The 23,781-nt window shown below is 45.7% G+C and overlaps 2 protein-coding genes and 2 pseudogenes across 3 annotated transcripts; 2 read left to right on the top strand and 2 right to left on the bottom strand.

Annotated features, from left to right (window-relative positions):
- Nucleotides 1-5,019: 5,019 nt before the first annotated feature.
- Nucleotides 5,020-5,909, top strand: LOC125512586 (uncharacterized). Its single transcript, XM_048677680.2, has one exon. The coding sequence runs from the start codon at nucleotides 5,139-5,141 to the stop codon at nucleotides 5,643-5,645; it is 507 nt and encodes a 168-aa protein (XP_048533637.1). The 5' UTR covers nucleotides 5,020-5,138; the 3' UTR covers nucleotides 5,646-5,909.
- Nucleotides 5,910-7,611: 1,702 nt separating this feature from the next.
- LOC125514753 (F-box/LRR-repeat protein 14-like) lies at nucleotides 7,612-9,962 on the bottom strand (annotated as a pseudogene). The gene is made up of 2 exons (XR_015608757.1): nucleotides 9,774-9,962; nucleotides 7,612-9,095 (listed from the first exon to the last, which is right to left on the bottom strand). The product of XR_015608757.1 is annotated as an F-box/LRR-repeat protein 14-like (transcript).
- Nucleotides 9,963-10,113: 151 nt separating this feature from the next.
- LOC147966127 (uncharacterized) lies at nucleotides 10,114-10,640 on the bottom strand (annotated as a pseudogene).
- Nucleotides 10,641-10,816: 176 nt separating this feature from the next.
- LOC147966128 (uncharacterized) lies at nucleotides 10,817-17,978 on the top strand. The gene has a single exon (XM_087528669.1). The coding sequence runs from the start codon at nucleotides 11,158-11,160 to the stop codon at nucleotides 12,415-12,417; it is 1,260 nt and encodes a 419-aa protein (XP_087384795.1). The 5' UTR covers nucleotides 10,817-11,157; the 3' UTR covers nucleotides 12,418-17,978.
- Nucleotides 17,979-23,781: the final 5,803 nt, after the last annotated feature.

Below are 23,781 nucleotides of genomic sequence, written 5' to 3' on the forward strand. Positions count from 1 at the left end.
GTATGTGTTGTTGACATATTATGGATCAGAAATGACATAGAATTTCTGGAAAGTATATAGGGTTATTTGGAAAGTGTTTTTCAATGGAAAGCCTGGATTAAGCTACTTGAACATTGAGCATCAAGATCTATAAGAATAGATCAAAACGCTTAATGGTACTTTCAAATGAGCACATACCTTGACATGATCTTGAAGGTGTTCAAGATGGGTCAGTCAAAGAAGGAGTTCTTGCCTGAGTTGTAAGGTATGAAGTTAAGACTTAAAGCTCGACCACGGCAGAATAGAGAGAAAGGACGAAAGTCGTCCCCTATGCTTAAGACATAGGCTCTACAGTATGCTATGCTGTGTACCGCACCTGAAGTGTGCCTTGCCATGAGTCAGTCAAGGGGTACAAGAGTGATCCAAGAATGGATCACAGGACAGCGGTCAAAGTTATCCTTAGTAACTAGTGGACTAAGGAATTTTCTCGATTATGGAGGTGGTAAAAGAGTTCGTCGTAAAGGGTTACGTCGATGCAAGCTTAACACCTATCCGGATAGCTCTGAGTAGAGATATCGGATACGTACAATGGAGCAACAATTTAGAATAGCTCCAAGTAGAACAGTTATTTGGAATAGCTCCAAATAGAGCGTGGTAGCTACATCTAGGAGATGACATAGAGATTTGTAAAGAACACACGGATCTGAAAGGTCCAGACCCGTTGACTAAAACCTCTCTCACAAGCAACAAGATCAAACCCAGAACTCATTGAGGGTTAATCACATAGTGATGTGAACTAGGTTATTGACTCTAGTAAACTCTTTGGATGTTGGTCACATGGCGATGCGACCTGTGAGTGTTAATCACATGGCGATGTGAACTAGATTATTGACTCTAGTGCAAGTGGGAGACTGTTGGAAATATGCCCTAGAGGCAATAATAAATTGGTTATTATTATATTTCATTGTTCATGATAATCGTTTATTATCTATGCTATAATTGTATTAATAGGAAACTCAGATACATGTGTGGATACATAGACAACACCATGTCCCTAGTAAGCCTCTAGTTGACTAGCTCGTTGATCAATAGATGGTTATGATTTCCTAACCATGGACATTGGATGTCGTTGATAACGGGATCACATCATTAGGAGAATGATGTGATGGACAAGACCCAATCCTAAGCATAGCACTAGATCGTGTAGTTCGTATGCTAAAGCTTTTCTAATGTCAAGTATCATTTCCTTAGACCATGAGATTGTGCAACTCCCGGATACCGTAGGAGTGCTTTGGGTGTGCCAAACGTCACAACGTAACTGGGTGGCTATAAAGGTACACTACGGGTATCTCCGAAAGTGTCTGTTGGGTTGGCACGAATCAAGACTGGGATTTGTCACTCCGTGTAAACGGAGAGGTATCTCTGGGCCCACTCGGTAGGACATCATCATAATGTGCACAATGTGATCAAGGAGTTGATCACGGGATGATGTGTTACGGAACGAGTAAAGAGACTTGCCGGTAACGAGATTGAACAAGGTATCGGGATACCGACGATCGAATCTCGGGCAAGTATCGTACCGCTAGACAAAGGGAATTGTATACGGGATTGATTAAGTCCTTGACATCATGGTTCATCCGATGAGATCCTCGTGGAACATGTGGGAGCCAACATGGGTATCCAGATCCCCCTGTTGGTTATTGACCGGAGAACGTCTCGGTCATGTCTGCATGTCTCCCGAACCCGTAGGGTCTACACACTTAAGGTTCGGTGACGCTAGGGTTATAGAGATATTAGTATGCGGTAACCCGAAAGTTGTTCGGAGTCCCGGATGAGATCCCGGACGTCACGAGGAGTTCCGGAATGGTCCGGAGGTAAAGAATTATATATAGGAAGTGCTATTTCGGCCATCGGGACAAGTTTCGGGGTCATCGGTATTGTACCGGGACCACCGGAAGGGTCCCGGGGGTCCACCGGGTGGGTCCACCTGCCCCGGGGAGCCACATGGGCTGAAGGGGGTGCGCCTTGGCCTATATGGGCCAAGGGCACCAGCCCCTAGAGGCCCATGCGCCAAGAGAAGAGAAAAAGGGGAGAGTCCTAAAGGGGGAAGGCACCTCCGAGGTGCCTTGGGGAGGATGGACTCCTCCCCACCCTTGGCCGCACCCTTCCTTGGAGGAAGGGGCAAGGGATGCGCCTCCCCCTCTCCCTTGGACCTATATATAGTGGGGAAAAGGAGGAGCAAACCAATCTAAGGCCTGGCGCCTCCCTCTCCCTCCCGTGACACATCTACCTCCTCCCGCAGCGCTTAGCGAAGCCCTGTTGGAATCCCGCTACTTCCACCACGCCGTCGTGCTGTTGGATCTCCATCAAACTCTCCCTCTCTCCTTGCTGGATCAAGGCATGGGAGACGTCACCGGGCTGTACGTGTGTTGAACGCGGAGGTGCCGTCCGTTCGGCACTAGGATCATCGGTGATCTGAATCACGACGAGTACGACTCCATCAACCCCGTTCACTTGAACGCTTCCGCTTAGCGATCTACAAGGGTATGTAGATGCACTCTCCTTCCCCTCGTTGCTGGTCTCTCCATAGATAGATCTTGGTGACACGTAGGAAAATTTTGAATTTCTGCTACGTTCCCCAACAGCCTTGAAGGTAGGCATGAATGATCACACAATCTTCTTCTTCAAGACATACTTGCAATAAGCCCAACACTCACATGACCAATCTTTGGATAATTCCTTGAATAGCACCTTGGTCGACACAAACTCTCCTTGAAACCACACATGTACTCCAAGAAAAGCCTATGGACAAAACCTTCAAATATAACTCAAGGCAACCATTAGTCCATAGAGATTGTCATCAATTACCAAAACCAAACATGAGGGCACCACATGTTCTTTCAAAGTTCCTGTGGCATCTAGCACTTGTGGTAATGTGGAAGAGTTTACTGTTTACATCCCCCTTATTAATCCAAGTCATCCCGGAACACTGCCTATGAGAGACTTCTGGATAGTGTAGAGGCCTGGGAGCTTGGTTTTGAGGTTGGCGCAAATGGTGTGCTCAAGACGGAGATGCCACTATTTTACTAAGTAGTGTTGAGTCGGCAAATGATCTCTTTGCAATTTTTATTTGAAGCTTCATGGTACCCAAGTTTTCATATTGTCATTTCTTCAGAGCTTTGGTGGTGCGGCATAGCTTGGTATGAAGTCTACGGAGAGGGCGATGGTTGGAAGTGGTTTTGTCCCAAGCTGCCTGAACGATCTCCATCTATCTCTGAACCTTAATCCAAAATTCCTTAAATTTGAAAAGGACACATGTGATGTAGAATAGTCCCCCTAAAGGAACAAAGGGATGTGGTCAGAGCATAAGGAAGGCAGATCTTGCATATGGACCACATGGAAGAGCATCTCCCAATCATTTGAGCAGAAAACATGATCAATGTTTGCGTCGGTTGGGTTTTGTTGCTTGTTTGAGCATGTGAACCTACGACCATTGAGGCACATCTCCTTAAGCACCGGCCACCCTTGTGGCTAGGTTGAGGGAGGGGGGATGGGGGACGAGAAAGAGAAGTGAGAAGGGGTGGCGGCCAAGATGTCGGACAAGTTCGAGGATGTCATGGCGAAGAAGGAGGAGGAATATGTCAAGCACAATGAGATGAAGGAGGAAAAGAAGGCAGAGAGGTTTCACGTGTTCATGGAGATGCAAAACAAAAAGTTTAAGTTAGAGAAGAGGAAGATTGCTATTAAGGCCGCTTCCGAGGAGCAAAAGTCATGAAGGCGACGAAACTTGGATCCCAATGTTGAGAAGTTTGTTCAAGACTTTCGTACTACCATGTACAAATGCTTTGCGCAAAAGGAAGGTGAAAAGGATGCCGAAAATTAAGGTCTTTGGCACGGACAGCCGGACTAAAGGCTTTTGGGATTGATATATGTAAAAACTTTGTTCAACATCTGGTGGTTTTGGTACTACTTGCATTTGTTTGCAACTATTTAAATGTACGTTAGCTTGAATTGTTATTGATATAGACAAAATTTATCAAAGGGAGGATTCCGGACAAGGGCAGACATTGATGATTTCGCTTGGATGGCCTCCACATAGTCGCACCCATTTGGTGGTGTCCGTTTGGTAATTGGCATTGGAAATGCCCTTAGAAAAACTCTAGCAGAGGAGCCATAGCAACCGTCACTCTGACGATTGTGTGCCAAAATGACACTTTAGCATAATTGCCATAACTTATGTAGGGCGCTTCATATCGAGCCCGTGAGCCTCCATATTTGGAGGTTGTGGGTTTTGGCCTCGAGCACACCCCATCCACCAGCCACTCTTGCGGGAGAAAAGTTTCACCTCCCTCATCAACCTACTGCGCTAGCCCGTGGCAATTTTATCGTCACTTTTTCCTGTCGCCCACCACTATAAAAAGACCCACATCCTTGCCGCCAATAGCCTTCACTATCACGGTGGGTGAACTCGGTGATGTTCTCGGGGAAGCAGTGAGATCCTCGAGAAGCGCTGGTAAAAACTGTTTGCATGGATGTTCATTTTTTTTCCTTGCACCTTCGTATGTGCATTGGTGTGGTGGGTATCCCCTCTATTATTATCCGTATTTATTTATATTCGTCTTTGCATGTACATTTCTTGAAGTTTTACAGAGAAAAAGGCCCGAACACAGCAAAAAAATATCCAGTGCATATGCACGGCAAAGATCCCCGTATATTTTGCCTTGAGCCACCTACGGTGCATAACGATCTCCGAGAGGGGCATCCATCCGTCTTATCGACGCCGACGTGTTCGCGGACGCTTTCCATGCCATCCCGACGCCTCCACTCCACCCACGGCCTGCCTGGTCGGCGGCGGCGCACGGCACGCGTCGCCGCGCGGTTTGCCCGCGCCCCCACCTTCACCCCCTCGTGAAGGTATCCGCGCCGGCCGGCATCCCCCCGCGCCAAGTAAAGCAAAGCAAGGCTCAGTGCGCAAGCGTCCCTCTCCCAGTCTCCCTCCCTCTCCATGATTCCTTCCCCCCGTCTATATAACCCTCCGCTCCTCGCCTCACGTACGCCGTCAAACACCGACGACGGAGACGAAACGAGACGAGGAAACAGCCACGCGCGCGCGCGCCCAAGCCGCGGGTTTCTGCAGAGTTCATGTGACGCGATCGAGCATGGCGAGCGGCGGCGCGGGGGGCTACTACCACGGCGACCGGTACGGCTACGGCTACTCGTACCCGCGGCAGCAGCTCGCGCCGTCTCCATCGCCGGCGGCGTCGTTCCACATGTGCCTGTTCCTGGCCACAGCGTGCCTCCTCGGCGCCGCGTCGCTCTACTCGCACTGCGAGTCCGCGATGGAGAGCCTCGTCGACCAGCTCCGGGTCGCCGTCGTCCTGTCCCCGTTCGTCCTCCTCCTCGCGGCGCAGTACTGGTCCGCGACCGGGCGGCGCTGGCGGTCGTCGTACTCGTACTCGTCGCCGTCGTCGTCGTCGCTGCTGGCGGCCCCGGCGCCGGTGGTGTCGTGGGAGCAGCAGCCGCCCTGGTACGACCAGCGGCAGCGGGACGGCGGCGCGTCGTCGCCGTGGGGCGTGGCGCTGGCGCTGGCGCTCGTCCTGCTGCTCATCTCCTACCAGTCGTGCTTCCAGTACTGGTGGTCCCCGGTCGTCCGCCGCCGGCGCTGAGCTCCGTCGATCGGATCGGATCGGATCGTTCGCGCGCGCGCAGCTAGAACTAGGCACAGCATTTGGTCACGTATTATATTTCTTCAGAGGGAGTATACTAGGCAAGAAAATTATCGGCAATTGGCAGAGCAGGATTTTGCTGTCTAAACCGTCAGATGTCTTAGCCGTCAGAAAACTATCACCAGTATTGGGAGGATGTAAACTGCAGTAAACTGTTGTGATATAGTACTATAAATAATAATAATAAAGAGCAGAATTCTTGCATTTCGCAGTTATCAAATTATTTCGGTCTTTTAGCTGACAAATTGCTCTCCAACCTAGGAAATGCTACTCGAACTGTAATGTATCATGTATGCATATTAATTTGGTTCTCTATGAGGCATGCCCCATCTGCTTATGTCCAGAGTGGAAATTCAGAATTTCAGACATGGATGTCGCAAGAGAAAGTGCAGTTCAGGCCAACAAAAACTGGAGCGAAATCACTCCTTCTCTGAACATACACTGAGTCTTTTAAAACCACGAACCCTTGCAAAGAATATAAGAACCAAACCGGTTAACCAAAGTACTACTTTGAGTACTTTTAAACGACGAATCTTTGAATGCATTTTCTCTCCCGAAAAGGAAGCAAAGTACAATATGTTAATAGCAAACACCGATCGCTTTAGGTTTGATTTTGCTGCCAGTTAACTAATCGAAATTGATCCGTGAAGAACGTGGAAACGCTGCACGAAAGAAAGCAAGCAAGAAAGAAAGAGAAATGCAATGCAGGACAGGGTAGGAATCGCATTCCTGGCTTTTGGCCATGATAGTATACAGATAGAACCCGGCGATCGTCTTTCTTCTCTTTCGGCCGGTGATGGACGAGTAAAAGCACCTTTCTGCGCTACTAGATGACCGTGTGGGGGCGAGTACCTAAAACCAAAAGCAACCGCCCCCAAGTATTCCAGATTCTTGTCACCCTCTGTATGTGACATTTCTTGGCTCCCCTTCCCTTCCTAGCGACCGGAATCGATTTCATGGAGGAGTTCCTCTTTCTTTCAGTGGCACCTTCGGATTTTTATTAAATGTGCTCCAGATTTTTCTGCATTCCATTATTAGGCACAAAGCATAAACAAGGGACAAAAGAGTCTCTGATAACAAAAGCAGCAGCCAAGATTACAAAGATGATTATAAATCTTAAAAAAAGCAAGACTACGTGATGACCAGACAATATTACAATAACACGTGCATTTTCAAGCAGCCAATAGATCCTGGCATTCTTTCAAAATCCGAACCCCATCACAGCTATAAAACAAAATTAAAGGGTGCCATGTTTTGAGATCTCAGGGCAAGGAGGAGACCTTACAAACAGAAACAACGCAAAGGTGCACATAGAAGCAGAAGCATGTTCGGACTCATCAGAAGAAGAAATCTGGAGTGCAGGAACTCATCAGAAGAGAAAATGACAGATACAGCTTCAATCTCCGAAGTGAAGGCTAAAGGATAAACCCAACAATGATTGGTGTGTCTGCTATCCTTTCCTTTTGGCTAGGGCTAGAAAAAAAGCTCGAAGCTCATGAGCTAAACGAGTAGCTCGTGACTCGGCTCGAATCGACTCGAACTCGAAGAATAACGAGTCGAGCCAAGCTTTAGTTTAAGATCGTTTATAGACCAAGTTAAACGAGCCAATCTCACGAGTACTCGTGTAACTCGTTAGGCTCGGTACAAAAGATCAGTCACTCCCAATACAAAAAAAGATCAGCCACTCAGCACCCTATATCCTAGACGCACAACACAAGGCCTAGCTGTTGAAGGCCCAACCGCCTAGGAGACTCATGCATTACAAGGAAATTATTATTGTTAGTGATATATATATGTTTAATATATACACAATCATTTTTATAATATTTGAGGGTTTTATGTTCATATTTTTAACGAGCTTAACAAGCTAAACGAGCCAGCTCGTGAGTTATACGAGTCGAGCCAATCTTGGATTTGAGCTTGTTATAATAATGAGTTGAGTCAAGCTAGCTCGTTAATGAAACGAGCTCTAGCGAGTCGAGCCGAGCTTGCTCGACTCGGCTCGAATTCCAGCCCTACTTTTGGCGATCGTTCCTTTTAGGCTGTCATGGCTTTCAGCCTCCGCAGAGTAATGAACTGATTTGGCAGCTCTCTGCGCGCCTTCCTGAGAGATCCGGCGGCAGCTTATAACGGTCAGCCACTCCAGCTTCTGTGCACGTGCCAAGGCAGCCATTCCATCATCTGTCACTCTCTTACATTTGCGGAGCGTGAGACTGCTCAAGCGAGGAGCCTGTATAATCAAGTTCATACCAGCATCAGTTATAGACCTGCAATCCACGAGCTCGAGCTTCTCCAGAAACTGTGAGGATGAGAGGCCCTTCATCCCCTCATCATAAAAAATGCTGGCACCATTTAGAACAAGAGCACGAATCGGACATGATTGGATGAGCGTTACAATACCCTCTTGTGTGAAGCCTATTTCAGTAGGATAAATGGGATCGCAAAATGTGAAGGTGAGCTCATTCTCATTTAAGGTTGCTGCACCTCTGGAATAGTGCAATCATCTCATTCTCATTTAGACCAATAACATACTCCAGGTAAAGTGTCTCCAATGCTTTGCACTTCCCCAAGAGAAAACGAAGTCCAATTTCTGGCTCAGTTATTATATGAGCCAGCCTAAGATCCTTCAGATTATCACAGCAGATGTCATAGCTATATGGGTAGCCAGACACGTAGGAGGGATCACGGGCCCCTGGCACCCAGTAATTTCCATTAATCTCGAACTCAAACTTTTGGAGATTCAACCATCCTGGGCCAAACTTTAAGAGGTCATACTGGCTGATACCATCGCAATCCTTTACAACAAGTTCCCCCAGTGATCCATACCTCCTAAGGTACTCCAGCCACTCCCCGCTGTCTACTGCTGTACAGTCAACAAGGTGGAGAACCGAAAGATACCTGCAACCAACCGCCACCCGAAGAATCCCAGTAGAAGTGACTGCTGGTGCATGGTTCAGCCTGAGGGACCTCAATTTTTTGCACTCAGCTAGATAACCTAGACCAGTGTCATCGATGTTTGAGCAGAAGCTTAAAGCAAGATCGGACAGCAAGGAGCAGTGAGATGATAAAACAAGTAGGCCTTGGTTGTTCAACTGGTCCACGTTACTGGACTTCGACCCAGAGTAATTGATCTCTACTTTTGCCAAATTGGGGAACCGGGAAAACAGCGATACCAAGGCTTCTGTTGAAGGATTGAGTCCACAGCCAACACGGATAGCAACCCTGTGCTCCGCCTCGATGGTGGAGAGCTGCTTCGACACGAGGGAAAGAGAATTAAGATCACTTGTCTTGGTAATCCTCTTGACAATCTCTCCAAGCAGTGGCTCTGGGAGACCCTCCATCGAGTATCTCAGCTGCACAACTTGGGCAGTCTCAAGACCCGGCTTGGCGCTGAAACAAAGATTCTATTATCAGAATGGAACATAACAAGATAACCAATTAACGGCTGTAAGAACAAATGTAAAAGGGAACATCAGTGAAATATCAAACTTTTCTTGTACTAGTTTGAAAGATTCATGTGCATATCAAACAAGATAACCAATTAACAGCTGTACTAGTTTGAAAGATTCATGTGCTTATCTACACAGTGAACAGTAACCAACTGGCTGCAGGCTAAGATTTATAAGGAACAGGAAAACGCTGCAAGGAAAAATTAACCAAACGACCTAATCATATGAAATCGCTGCTCGGTGGGGGATTTTCTAACAGTACACCAATTAGAACAACTAGTCCACGAGATCATCGGACATCCACCTCCTGAATTTAACACACGTATCTGGAAGGACCCAACCAATCAGATTTAGAGAGCGATTTCCAGACACTCCAGAACGGGTTTTACCACAAATAAATAAATAAACCGGGCTATTTCCTCTAGAGTTTCACAGATATTCCAGACCCAAACGCGGTGGGCTAACTGCATCAGCAGAGCCAAGTACACGGTGGAAGAACGGAGAGCACGCAGTCATCGCGGAACGGGATCAACAGAGCTCGGGTGGAAGAATCGACGTCGCCTCGGCTGGCTCAACCAATGCTGCTCGAGAAGGGAAGGGGATGGATCCAAATGCGTACCTCGGAGGAGCCGACAAACCGGGAAGGGGGGCACCGGCCGGGAGGGGGGAGCTGGGCGGAAACGGCGGCGACCGGGGTTTGGAATGGGTGGGGAAACCTCCGCGGCGAGGTCAGACGGCGAAACCCTCGCCTTCTTCAGCGGCGTGAGTCGCTTTTGAGCGCCGGCCTCACAGCACCAACAAAGTTTTTTTTTTCGAGACAAAGCACCAACAAAGGTGACTTGGGCTTGGCCCGACTTGGTGATAATGTCACGTGATGTTGTTTCTTTTTTTTTTTGGACAAAGAAATGGCGCCTTAGGCGCCTATGCATTAATCTGAAGAACAAGTTACAACCATGGTTTTACAATGTCGGATGTTCAGATTGCCTAGCTTCAGAAGCATAGGACAGTGATCAACCGAGTGGGACCTACTTTTACAAACCATTGTAGGACTAGTATTTGATTCTGAGAAGTATGATCTAGCCGCATTGTTGTGAGCCCTACTATTAAGCTCCCTGGGAATGTGTCTAACGTTTATCTGAGCCTTGCTAGTAGAGCTAAAGAAATTTGCCAGTTGGCTTCTAATCTCCCAATGACCAGGGCATTTAAGGATATCTCTTGCTTGTGCAGCCTGGGCCAAAACTTGATTATCCGTGAAGAAGATGGTGTCTCCTGTTGTGATTGTATTGATCACTTGGGCAGTTACTTGAAGTGTCGTAGCTTCTGCTTGGAGAGGCGATGCGATTTGTTCCTCAGATAAACGAATATTGATATTGACCTCTTGATGTTTTGCAGCCATCTGTATGAAAATTCCTATGCCTGTGGTGTTTTGTGTATCAGGTTTTCATGTTGCATCCGTAAAGACTTTGCAATTTCTAGCCTGGCTCATATCCAGAAGATTTGACTGCAGTGTCAACAGAATTTCGGGATGTGTTTGAAACTCCAACTGGCCTGCCCCCACCAGTGTTGGTGTCGACGGAAAACAGACAAGTGGCCCTGGGTCTCACTGTGCAGAGTCAAAGGGTGTAAGCATGGTGGTGTGCCTGACTATGGGTCCAGCTAGTAGCGTGTACTGGTGATGTGGTTATATTATAGCTACAGACTGTAGAGAGGGAATAAGGTTGAATGAATAGTAACTGAACCTCATCTCTTCCGTGTTCTTCTTCTTCTCTGGTTTTCCCCTTTTTCTCATCATGTTCTTTCCGATCCCCTCTCAGACCCTACTCGTTGATTCGTGAGACTAGCCAGGGCCTCACAATTGGTATCAGCAGCCTCGAATCAGCGTTCGCTGCGCTCACATCCTCTTGATTCGGCGGTAAAATTCCACCACGAAGGGTGCGGATTTTGTTTCTGCAAAATTCGCGCAAAATCCCAAGTGGGGTTCGACGAATTCGGAGCGAGTCACGATGACGCCGTCGAAGCAGCCGCTGCCGTCGGCGCAGACCAATTTGGTGCTCACAGCCATGGGGGAAAACATTGATACCATCCAGGCGGTGCTTACCTCTATGCTCACCAAGCTTGAGGCGATGGATCTTCGGATCTCGAATTTGGGGAAACAGATGGAAGATACGCAGGAGCACGTCGATGCCATCCGCCATCGGCAAGCAGAGATCGGCGTGGTACCTGCGGGATCGGGCGTCATCGAGCAAGGTGCAACACCCACTTCTTGCCCTGCCCCTTGGCTCGCTAACCTTCAGCCGCCCTTGCTCGGGAACCCGGGCAACGGTCGGGTGTTTGTCACAGCACCACCTTCCCCTACGGAGCAGTCGCCACCTCAGGCACCAGCGTCGGCACCTCGTCAGGATCATCGCTCAGTCCGCGAGCACGCCCCTGAGCAACATCGGGAGTTTGCACCGGAACGAGATCGAGCTCATTTCGTCAAGCCACCCAAGCACCATTTTCCTCGTTTCAATGGTGAGAATCCTAGGCTGTGGATCAATTTGGCCCGCACTTACTTTGATATGTATCAAGTGCATGTGCATCAGTGGGTGTCAACTGCTACACTGTATCTCGATGGACATGCGGCGCTGTGGTGGCAACCGTTCAAACGTCATCGTCGTCTGTGGCCGTGGGACGATTTTGCTTTGGAAATTGAATCGAGATTTGGGAAAGGAGAGTTTGAAACACATATGACACATCTCTTACAGCTAAAACAAACCAATACAGTGACAAAGTATAAGGCTGCGTTTGAGACTGCTATGTATCATCTGATAGCTTTGGATCCTTCTTTGAACTCCAGGTTTTTCATATCTCAGTTTGTTCTAGGACTGAAGGATGAGATCAGGGCTGTTGTTCGATTACAAGCACCTACAAGTGTCACTCGAGCAGTGTGTTTGGCCAAGATTCAGGAGGAGGAAATAGAATTGCAGCGACCACGGTTCCGATTTCCTTGCCAGATTCAACAACAACCAACCCAATCTGCCATTGCTTCAGTTCCACCAGTTCCCATAAAGAACACGGACGACTTTGGTCGTGAGCGACAATTACGGGATTTCCGACGAGCCAATGGTTTGTGTTTTCGTTGTGGTGATAAGTACAGCAAGGAGCATCAGTGCAAGAAACCGATGCAATTACTGACAATACAGTTGGGTGAATTCGATGAGGTTTTAACCGAAGATGCAGTACAGGCTTTGGAGTTACTAACTGAACCTGCAAACCTGCAGTGATGTCAGATTTCAGCCCACGTTGTTTCAGGAGCCGACAATACAGAAACCATTCGCATAAGAGCATTGGTGGGAAACCAAGTCATGTTAGCACTCGTGGACTCAGGCAGTAGTCACAGTTTCGTGGATGAAAATTTTGCCAAGTGCGCTTCGTTGGATTTGGTCGTTGTGCCAGCAGTGAAAGTCACAGTTGCAAATGGTCAAGCTATGAATCCAAGTTTCAAACCCCTAATCTGACTTGGTGGGCACAAGGTCACACTTTTGTTATACCAACGAGAGTGCTACAACTGGGGGCCTATGATGTAGTGCTGGGAATGGACTGGCTTAAGTGTCACAGTCTGATTACTTGTGATTGGGAGGGAAAATCCTTACAGTTTGCACATGGTGATACTATTATTTCTCTTCAAGGTGTTCAGCCTGTTTCTACTCTGCAATTGCAAGCCATATCAGTAGAGCAATTGGACAAAGCTCTGCATGGCAATGATATTTGGGCTATGGCTGTGGTTGATCCTTCTTCAGGTGATGTTGTTTCTACGCTTGGCTCATATCCAGAAGATTTGACTGCAATGTTAACAAAATTCCGGGATGTGTTTGAAACTCCAACTGGCCTGCCTCCACATCGAGTGTATGATCATGCGATCACCTTGTAAGTGGGTCATAACCCTCCTAACTCTCGCCCTTACCGATATTCGCCACGACAGAAGAATGGGATTGAACAACAGGTGGCAGAGATGATCAAGGCAGGAATTGTGAAACCTAGTATGAGCCCGTATGCATCGCCAATACTTCTAGTTAAGAAAAAAGATGGCAGCTGTCGTTTCTGTGTGGAGTACTGCAAACTCAACGCCATCGCTGTGAAGAACAAAATCCCTCTTCCTATGGTCGACGAATTACTCGATGAATTGGCAGGATCAAAAAATTTCTCCAAGCTTGATCTCAGGGCAGGTTATCATCAAATCCGTATGCATGAACCAGATGAGGAGAAGACTGCATTCAAGACACATTCAGGACACTTCCAATTTCGTGTTATGCTGTTTGGGGTGACCACTGGACCACCAACATTTCAGTGCTTAATGAACAACATTTTTGCTCCATCTAATCGCAAGTATGTCATCATGTTTCTGGACGACATTCTAGTGTTCAGTACCACTTGGGAGGAACATTTGGAGCATCTCCGCTCGGTACTGCAGACCTTGCGTGAGCATTAGTTGTTCGTGAAGCTTTCCAAATGCTCTTTTGCTCAGACTGAAATTCGATATTTGGGTCATGTAATTTCTTCCGAAGGAGTGGCTACAGATTCATAGAAGACTATGGCGATGGAACAGTGGCCTCAACCTACCAACGCTACTGAATTGCGTGGGTTCCTTGGGTTGACCGGGTACTACCGCAAGTTTGTCCGAAATTATGGTACTCTGGCCAAGCCCTTGACTCAATTGCTGACCAAGAAGGGTTTTGCTTGGACAGAGCAAGCCACTGTAGCTTTTCAGAAATTGAAAACAACTATGACTAGTACTCCTGTATTAGCTCTACCGGATTTCAGTCAATCTTTTGCCGTCGAAACGGATGCTTCTTCTACAGGAATTGGAGCCATACTTTCATAGAATAACCATCCTATTGCTTATCGGAGCAGGGCTTTGGGTGTGGCCAATCAAAAGTTGTCTGTCTATGAGAAGGAATTCTTGGCTGTCATTATGGCCATTGATAAGTGGCGCCCTTACCTTTAGAGGGGTCCCTTCACTATCATTACAGACCATTGAAGCCTCTGTCATTTACGGGATCAACAACTCACTATTGATCTTAAGCGCAAGACCATGTCTAAGATGATGGGCCTTCAATTTCAGTTTAAATATCGCAAAGGCTCGGAGAACAATGCCGCAGATGCATTATCTCGTGTGGGTCATTTGTACACAATCACAACAGTCTCGACTTGCCAAACAATGTGGATGCAGGAGGTTATGAATTCCTATCAAACTGATCAATCAGCTCTGGACCGATTGGCTCGTCTGGTAGTGCATAGTCCGAATGAACACGGTTACTCACTTGATCAAGGACTGATTAAATATCAAGGACGTCTGTGGCTTGGTAATAATTCTGCGCTCCCTGTTCAAGAATTCATCCGATTAACCAGTTAACTTGCCGATTAATCCCTACTCATAGGGTCACCGAGTAGCCGATAAACCAAAAAATCGTCCGATTAATTGATTAAATGGCCGATTAACTTGCCGATTAGCCGATTAATCCCCTACTCGCTAGCCAACCGAGCAGCTACCAGTTAACGATTTCCTCAACAATGTCTACGCTGCAAACAAAAATCATCAGTGCTTCGCATTGAAGCGTTGTCGGGGGTCACTCAAGCATCGGAGCCACTTATTACCGCGTGTCCAAATTATTCCAATTGTCGGGCATGAAACAACAAGTCGAGGACTGGGTGAATCAGTGTCAAGTTTGTCAGCAAGCAAAACATGAGCGCATGCATCCGGGTGGTCTGCTGCAGCCCTTGCCAGTGCCTACGCGTCCTTGGAAGGACATTACCATGGATTTCATAGATGGGCTTCCGAAATCAGAAGGATTTGAGGTAATCCTAGTGGTGGTGGATCGACTCACCAAATATGCTCACATCTTTCCTCTGAAACACCCCTATACAGCTCAGTCTGTAGCCACGGTTTTCATTGATAATGTGGTTCGCCCTATTGCTTATCGGAGCAGGGCTTTGGGTGTGGCCAATCAAAAGTTGTCTGTCTATGAGAAGGAATTCTTGGCTGTCATTATGGCCATTGATAAGTGGCGCCCTTACCTTTAGAGGGGTCCCTTCACTATCATTACAGACCATTGAAGCCTCTGTCATTTACGGGATCAACAACTCACTATTGATCTTAAGCGCAAGACCATGTCTAAGATGATGGGCCTTCAATTTCAGTTTAAATATCGCAAAGGCTCGGAGAACAATGCCGCAGATGCATTATCTCGTGTGGGTCATTTGTACACAATCACAACAGTCTCGACTTGCCAAACAATGTGGATGCAGGAGGTTATGAATTCCTATCAAACTGATCAATCAGCTCTGGACCGATTGGCTCGTCTGGTAGTGCATAGTCCGAATGAACACGGTTACTCACTTGATCAAGGACTGATTAAATATCAAGGACGTCTGTGGCTTGGTAATAATTCTGCGCTCCCTGTTCAAGAATTCATCCGATTAACCAGTTAACTTGCCGATTAATCCCTACTCATAGGGTCACCGAGTAGCCGATAAACCGAAAAATCGTCCGATTAATTAATTAAATGGCCGATTAACTTGCCGATTAGCCGATTAATCCCCTACTCGCTAGCCAACCGAGCAGCTACCAGTTAACGATTTCCTCAACAATGTCTGCGCTGCAAACAAAAATCACCAGTGCTTCGCATTGAAGCATTGTCGGGGGTCACTCAAGCATCAGGGCCACTTATTACCGCGTGTCCAAATTATTCCAGTTGTCGGGCATGAAACAACAAGTCGAGGACTGGGTGAATCAGTGTCAAGTTTGTCAGCAAGCAAAACATGAGCGCACGCATCCGGGTGGTCTGCTGCAGCCCTTGCCAGTGCCTACGCGTCCTTGGAAGGACATTACCATGGATTTCATAGATGGGCTTCCGAAATCAGAAGGATTTGAGGTAATCCTAGTGGTGGTGGATCGACTCACCAAATATGCTTACTTCTTTCCTCTGAAACACCCCTATACAGCTCAGTCTGTAGCCACGGTTTTCATTGATAATGTGGTTCGCCTTCATGGAGTTCCAGCATCTATTGTTTCCGACCGAGATAAGGTGTTTACCAGTTCTTTTTGGAGGAAGCTCTTCAAGGAGATAGGCACCAAGTTATGCTACTCGACGGCCTATCATCCCCAAATGGACGGGCAAACGGAGTGTGTTAACCAGTGCTTAGAACAGTATCTACGTTGTGCCGTTCATGACAGCCCGACAAGGTGGAAACGCTGGTTACCAATGGGAGAGTTTTGGTATAATTCCTCTTACCACATGTTGCTTGGCAGCACTCCTTTTAAGGCATTATATGGCATTGATCCTAATATTGATACTATGTCGATTGACACTGGAGCTTTATCTGCTTCCTTGGCAGAGCTAGCAGTAGACCGTGAAGATTTTTTGGCTCTGTTACGTGACCATCTCTTATGTGCTCAGCAGAGAATTAAGTCACAGGCTGATAAGCATCGTATGGATAGGGAATTTGTTGTTGGCGAGGAAGTTCTGCTCAAACTCCAACCTTATGCACAATCTTCGATGGTCAACCGCCCCTGTCACAAGCTCGCAATGAAGTTCTTTGGTCCATTTCGTGTCACTGAAAGAATTGGTGCTACTGCTTATCGTTTGGATCTTCCGGCTGCTAGCCTCATACATTCCGTCTTTCATGTTTCCCAATTGAAGCCATTTACTGCAAACTACTCTCCAGTGTTTGCAGACTTGCTCGAGCCACCAGATTTGTCCGCTGTTACATTGCAGTCCAAAGCGATTCTCGAACGACGCATGGTAAAGAAAGTTAACTCAGCAATCCCTCAGATCAAAGGTTCATGGCATGGCATCGCTGCAGATCATGCAACCCGGGAAGATTATTATGTTCTTCAGGCTCGTTTTCCGATGGCTTCACTGTTGGAGGAGTCTGCATCTCGGGGGGGGGGGGGGGGGTGTCACGTCCCCACCAGTGTTGGTGTCGACGGACAGCAGACAAGTGGCCCCGGGTCTCACTGTGCAAAGGGTGAAAGCATGGTGGTGTGCCTGACTATGGGTTGATACGTCTCCAACGTATCTATAATTTTTAATTGTTCCATGCTATATTATATTCTGTTTTGGATGTTTAATGGGCTTTATTATACACTTTTATATTATTTTTGGGACTAACCTATTAACCGGAGGCCCAGCCCAAATTGTTGTTTTTTGCCTATTTCAATGTTTTGAAGGAAAAGGATATCAAACGGAGTCCAAACGGAATGAAACCTTCGCGAATGTGATTTTCCGAACAAACGTGATCCAGAGGACTTGGAGTCTACGTAAAGCAATCAACAAGGAAGGCACGAGGCAGGGGGCGCGCCCACCTCCCTCAGGCGCGCCCTCCACCCTCGTGGGCCCCTCGTTTCTCCACCGACGTACTTCTTCCTCCTATATATACCCATATACCCTGGAAACATCAGACACGGAGCCAAAACCCTATTTCCACCGCCACAACCTTTTGTACCCGTGAGATCCCATCTTGGGGCCTTTTCCGGCGCTCCGTCGAAGGGGGCATTGATCACGGAGGGCTTCTACATCAACACCATAGCCTCTCCGATGATGTGTGAGTAGTTTACCTCAGACCTTCGGGTCCATAGTTATTAGCTAGATGGCTTCTTCTCTCTCTTTGGATCTCAATACAGAGTTCTCCTCGATCTTCTTGGAGATCTATTCGATGTAATCTTCTTTTATGGTGTGTTTGTCAAGATCCGATGAATTGTGGGTTTATGATCAAGTTTATGTATGAACAATATTTGAATCTCCTCTGGATTCTTTTATGTATGATTGGTTATCTTTGCAAGTCTCTTCAAATTATCAGTTTGGTTTGGCCTACTAGATTGATCTTTCTTGCAATGGGAGAAATGCTTGGCTTTGGGTTCAATCTTGCGGTGTCCTTTCCCAATGACAGCAGGGGCAGCAAGGCGCGTATTGTATTGTTGCCACCGAGGATAAAAAGATGGGGTTTATATCATATTGCATGAGTTTATCCCTCTTCATCATGTCATCTTACTTAAAGCATTACTCTGTTCTTATGAACTTAATACTCTAGATGCATGCTGGATAGCGGTCGATGTGTGGAGTAATAGTAGTAGATGCAGAATCGTTTCGGTCTACTTGTCATGGACGTGATGCCTATATACATGATCATACCTAGCTATTCTCATAACTATGCTCAATTCTATCAATTGCTCGACAGTAATTCGTTTACCCGCCGTAATACTTATGCTCTTGAGAGAAGCCACTAGTGAAACCTATGGCCCCCGGGTCTATCCTCCATCATATTAATCTTCCAACACTTAGCTATTTCTATTGTCGTTTATTTTACTTTGCATCTTTATTTCTCTTTATCATAAAAATACCAAAAATATTATCTTATCATATCTATCAGATCTCACTCTCGTAAGTGACCGTGAAGGGATTGACAACCCCTTTATCGCGTTGGTTGCGAGGTTCTTATTTGTTTGTGTAGGTGTGTGGGACTCGAGCGTGATCTCCTACTGGATTGATACCTTGGTTCTCAAAAACTGAGGGAAATACTTACGCTACTTTACTGCATCACCCTTTCCTCTTCAAGGGAAAACCAACGCAGTGCTCAAGAGGTAGCAAGAAGGATTTCTGGTGCCGTTGTCGGGGAGATTCGCGCCAAGTCAAGTCAAGATTTGACTCCCCGCAACGAGCCATTTCTGGCACCATTGCCGGGGAGTCTACGCACAAGTCAAGATATACCAAGTACCCATCACAAACTCTTATCCCTCGCATTACATTATTTGTCATTTGCCTCTCGTTTTCCTCTCCCCCACTTCACCATTGCCGTTTTATTCGCCCTCTCTTTTCTGTTCGCCTCCCTCTTTCTTTTGCTCCTCGCACTTTCTGCCGTTATGTCTGAAATTGGGGAAATTATTGTCAATATGGACAATAATAATAACATGGAAAATTCTGATGCTCCTGCTGAAGAACCCCCTATCTTACATACAAAAAAATTCTGAATCGGTAGTGGTAATATTATTCGAAAAGGAGTTATCCAAGATTTCTTTACTTGTGCCGGTGCTTTGCCTTCTATGGGTAGTTATATTCTTCATAGAACTAGTAGTCTTGCGGATGCTATCGCCATGCTTTTAGTTGAACTTGAAAGGCAATTTATGCACATGCATCCTTGCATACAAAGGATTTTCCTAGAAGTTTCTAATATTGAGCATTGTTCTGTTAAGCGTGCCGCTACTATCTTTTTTTGCTCATGAGTTCAGATTTATAATAAAAGAGGCCAAAGAAATCTTTGCGCACTATAGGGTGGACACTAGCCGCCCTCCCATAGAGGCAATCCTCTTTGATTAAGAGGAAATAATGTGTTTTCAATCTTTAGACTATGTTGCTTTTAATGAAAACCTTAGAAAAAAAGTTCCTACCAATGTTCTAGTTGATAGAATTTCTGAACTTAATAATGATTTTGCTATTCGAAATAATGAGCTAGGATATTCTCTCGAGTACATGCTCACGAAGTTTTTTCAAAAGAATGCTTATAATGATGAATTGGTTGTGCAATATGAAGGGCCAAAGGAGGAACCTATACCTCCCAAAATTGATCTTGGGGACTTCTATCCCATTAAATTTAGCCCTTTTGATTACTTTTGCTTGCCTCAAAGAAAACTTGCTACTGAACGTAGAGAATATGGAATGAGTTTTCGTGATCTATCCTATTATTATGGCAATACCTAGATCTATCCTTACTTTTATGCCTAGCTAGGGGCGTTAAACGATAGCGCTTGTTGGGAGGCAACCCAATTTTATTTTTATTCCTTGCTTTTTGCTCCTGTTTAGTAATAAATAATTTATCTAGCCTCTGTTTTGGTTGTGTTTTTTGTGTTTAATTAGTGTTTGTGCCAAGTAGAACCGTTGGGAAGACTTGGGGAAAGTCTTTTTGATTTTGCTGTAAAAACAGAAACTTTAGCGCTAACGAGAATTGCTTCCATTTTTTATTGGAGAGTGATATTTAGTTAATTATTTTTGAAGATGATTAATAGATGAATTCCTCACGTCCAGCAATTTATTTTAGAATTTTTGGGGTTCCATAAGTTTGCGTTAGCTACAGATTACTACAGATTGTTCTGTTTTTGACAGATTCTGTTTTTCGTGTGTTGTTTGCTTATTTTGATGAATCTATGGCTAGTAAAAGAGTTTATAAACCATACAGAAGTTGGAATGCAGTAAGTTTAACACCAACATAAATCAAGAATGAGTTCATTACAGTACCTTGAAGTGGTGTTTTGTTTTCTTTCGCTAACGGAGCTCATGAGATTTTCTATTTTGAGTTTTGTGTTGTGAAGTTTTCAAGTTTTGGGTAAAGATTTGAGGGATTATGGAACAAGGAGTGGCAAGAGCCTAAGCTTGGGGATGCCCATGGAACCCCAAGGTAATCTAAGGACACCAAAAATCCAAAGCTTGGGGATGCCCCGGAAGGCATCCCCTCTTTCGTCTTCGTCCATCGGTAACTTTACTTGGAGCTATATTTTTATTCACCACATGATATGTGTTTTGCTTGGAGCGTCTTGCATGATTTGAGTCTTTTCTTTTTAGTTTACCACAATCATCCTTGTTGTACACACCTTTTGAGAGAGACACACATGATTCGGAATTTATTAGAATACTCTATGTGATTCACTTATATCTTTTGAGCTATATAGTTTTTGCTTTAGTGCTTCACTTATATCTTTTAGAGAATGGTGGTGGATTTGTTTTATAGAAACTATTTGTTCTCTCATGATTCACTTATATTATTTTGAGAGTCCTACAAAACAGCATGGCAATTTGCTTTAATCATAAAAATTAGTCCTAAAGTGATAGGCATCCAAGATTAGTAAAAAACAAATCTTATGAGTGTGTTGAATACTATGAGAAGTTTGATGCTTGATAATTGTTTTGAGATATGAAGATGGTGATATTAGAGTCATGCTAGTTGAGTGGTTATGAATTTGAGAAATACTTGTGTTAAAGTTTGTGATTCCCGTAGTATGCACGTATGGTGAACCGTTATGTGATGAAGTCGGAGCATGATTTATTTATGATTGTCTTCCTTATGAGTGGCGGTCGGGGACGAGCGATGGTATTTTCCTACCAATCTATCCCCCTAGGAGCATGCGCATAATACTTTGCTTTGATAACTTGTTGATTTTTGCAACAAGTATATGAGTTCTTTATGACTAATGTTGAGTCCATGGATTATACGCACTCTCATCCTTCCACCATTGCTAGCCTCTCTAATACCGCACACTTTTCGCCGGTATCATACACCCACCATATACCTTCCTCAAAACAGCCACCATACCTACCTACCATGGCATTTCCATAGCCATTCCGAGATATATTGCCATGCAACTTACCACCGTTTCGTTTACCATGACACGCTTCTGAAAGTGCAACTATCCCTAGGTGGTTTTGGTAATTCCTAACAACATATAGCTCATTGAGCTAATGCCATTTCAAGATTAATATCTCAGGAAAGCTCAATGATTGGCATGGCATTGATGAGAAAAGTGGACCCCTCAAAATGATAAGGACAAAAGGATTGGCTCAAGCTCAAAGCTCAAGACTCTACATTTTCTATTTTAGTGATCCAAGATCACATTGAGTCTATAGGAAAAGCCAATACTATCAAGGAGGGATGAGGTGTTGCTTAATGAGGCTCTTGCTCAAAGTGCTTAGTGATATGCTCCAAAACCCTCAACTACTTTCTCACATCCACATATGACCTAAACCAAATGTCAAACTCGGCCCCACCGATTCTTTCTATCCGACACCACCGAGTTCAAATGTCATAGCCACTGCCACAAACCCTAGGCAAATTGGTCTCGCCGATAGGGATCTCGGTCTCACCGAGATGGGATTGTAATGTCTCTGTTTCCCTTCGTAACATTTCGGTCCCACCGAGATGAGCGATCGGTCCCACCGAGATTGCAATGTAAACTCTCTGTTTCCCTTTTGTAACATTTCGGTCTCACCGAAATGAGCGAATCGGTCCCACCGAGTTTACCTGACCAACTCTCTGGTTAGCTTATTACCAAAATCGGTCTCACCGAGTTTGTGTAATCGGTCTCACTGAGATTACGTTATGCCCTAACCCTAACCATATTGGTCCTACCTAGTTGCATGTCGGTCCCCCCGAAAACCCTAACGGTCACTAGCTTTGCTGAATCGGTCCGACCGAGCTTATCAATTCAGTCTCACCGAGATTGGCAAGTTGTGTGTAACGGTTAGATTTTGTATGGAGGCTATATATACCCCTCCACCACCTCTTCATTCGAAGAGAGAGCCATCAGAACGAACCTACACTTCCAACTTACCTTTTTATGAGAGAGAACCACCTACACTTGTGTTGAGGCCAAGATATTCCACTCTTACCATATGAATCTTGATCTTAGCCTTCACCAAGTTGCTTTCCACTCAAATCTTCTCTCCACCAAATCCATATCCTGTGAGAGAGAGTTGAGTATTGGGGAGACTATCATTTGAAGCACAAGAGCAAGGAGTTCATCATCAACACACCATTTGTTACTTCTTGGAGAGTGGTGTCTCCTAGATTGGCTAGGTGTCACTTGGGAGCCTCCGACAAGATTGTGGAGTTGAACCAAGGAGTTTGTAAGGGCAAGGAGATCGCCTACTTCGTGAAGATCTACCACTAGTGAGGCAAGTCCTTCGGGCGATGGCCATGGTGGGATAGACAAGGTTGCTTCTTCGTGGACCCTGATACGTCCATTTTGCATCATGCTTTTATATCAATATTTATTGCATTCTGGGCTGTTATTTCATATTATGTCACAATACTGATGGCTATTCTCTCTTATTTTACAAGGTGTACATAAGGAGGGAGAATGCCGGCAGCTGGTATTCTGGGCTAGAAAAGGAGCAAATATTAGAGACCTATTCTGCACAACTCCAAAAGTCCTGAAACTCCACGGAATACCTTATAATAAATAATGAAAAATCCTCGCCAAAGATGAAGACTAGGGGGGCCACACCCTGTCCACGAGGGTGGGGGGCGCGCCCCCCTACCTCGTGGGCCCCCTGGTGGCTCTCCGATGACCATCTTCTGCTATATGGAGTCTTTCGTCGAGAAAAAAAAACCAGAAGCAACCTTTCGGGACGAAACTCCGCCGCCACGAGGAGGAACCTTGGCGGAACCAATCTAGGGCTCCGGCAGAGCTGTTCTGCCGGGGAAACTTCCTTCCCAGAGGGGGAAACCATCGCCATCGACATCACCAACGCTCCTCTCATCGGGAGAGGGCAATCTCCATCAACATCTTCACCAACACCATCTCATCTTAAAACCCTAGTTCATCTCTTGTATCCAATTCTTGTCTCCAAGTCCGGGATTGGTGCTAGTAGGTTGCTAGTAGTGTTAATTACTCCTTGTAGTTGATACTAGTTGGTTTAATTGGTGGAAGATCATATGTTCAGATCCTTTATGCATATTATTACCCCTCTGATGATGAACATGAATATGCTTTGTGAGTAGTTACGTTTGTTCTTGAGGACAAGGGAGAAGTCTTGCTATTAGTAGTCATGTGAATTTGGTATTCGTTTGATATTTTGATGAGATGTATGTTGTCTAGCCTC

The sequence above is a fragment of the Triticum urartu genome, chromosome 6A, assembly GCF_056163025.1.
Source record: "Triticum urartu cultivar PI428250 chromosome 6A, HENAU_Tu73, whole genome shotgun sequence".
NCBI lineage: Eukaryota > Viridiplantae > Streptophyta > Magnoliopsida > Poales > Poaceae > Triticum > Triticum urartu.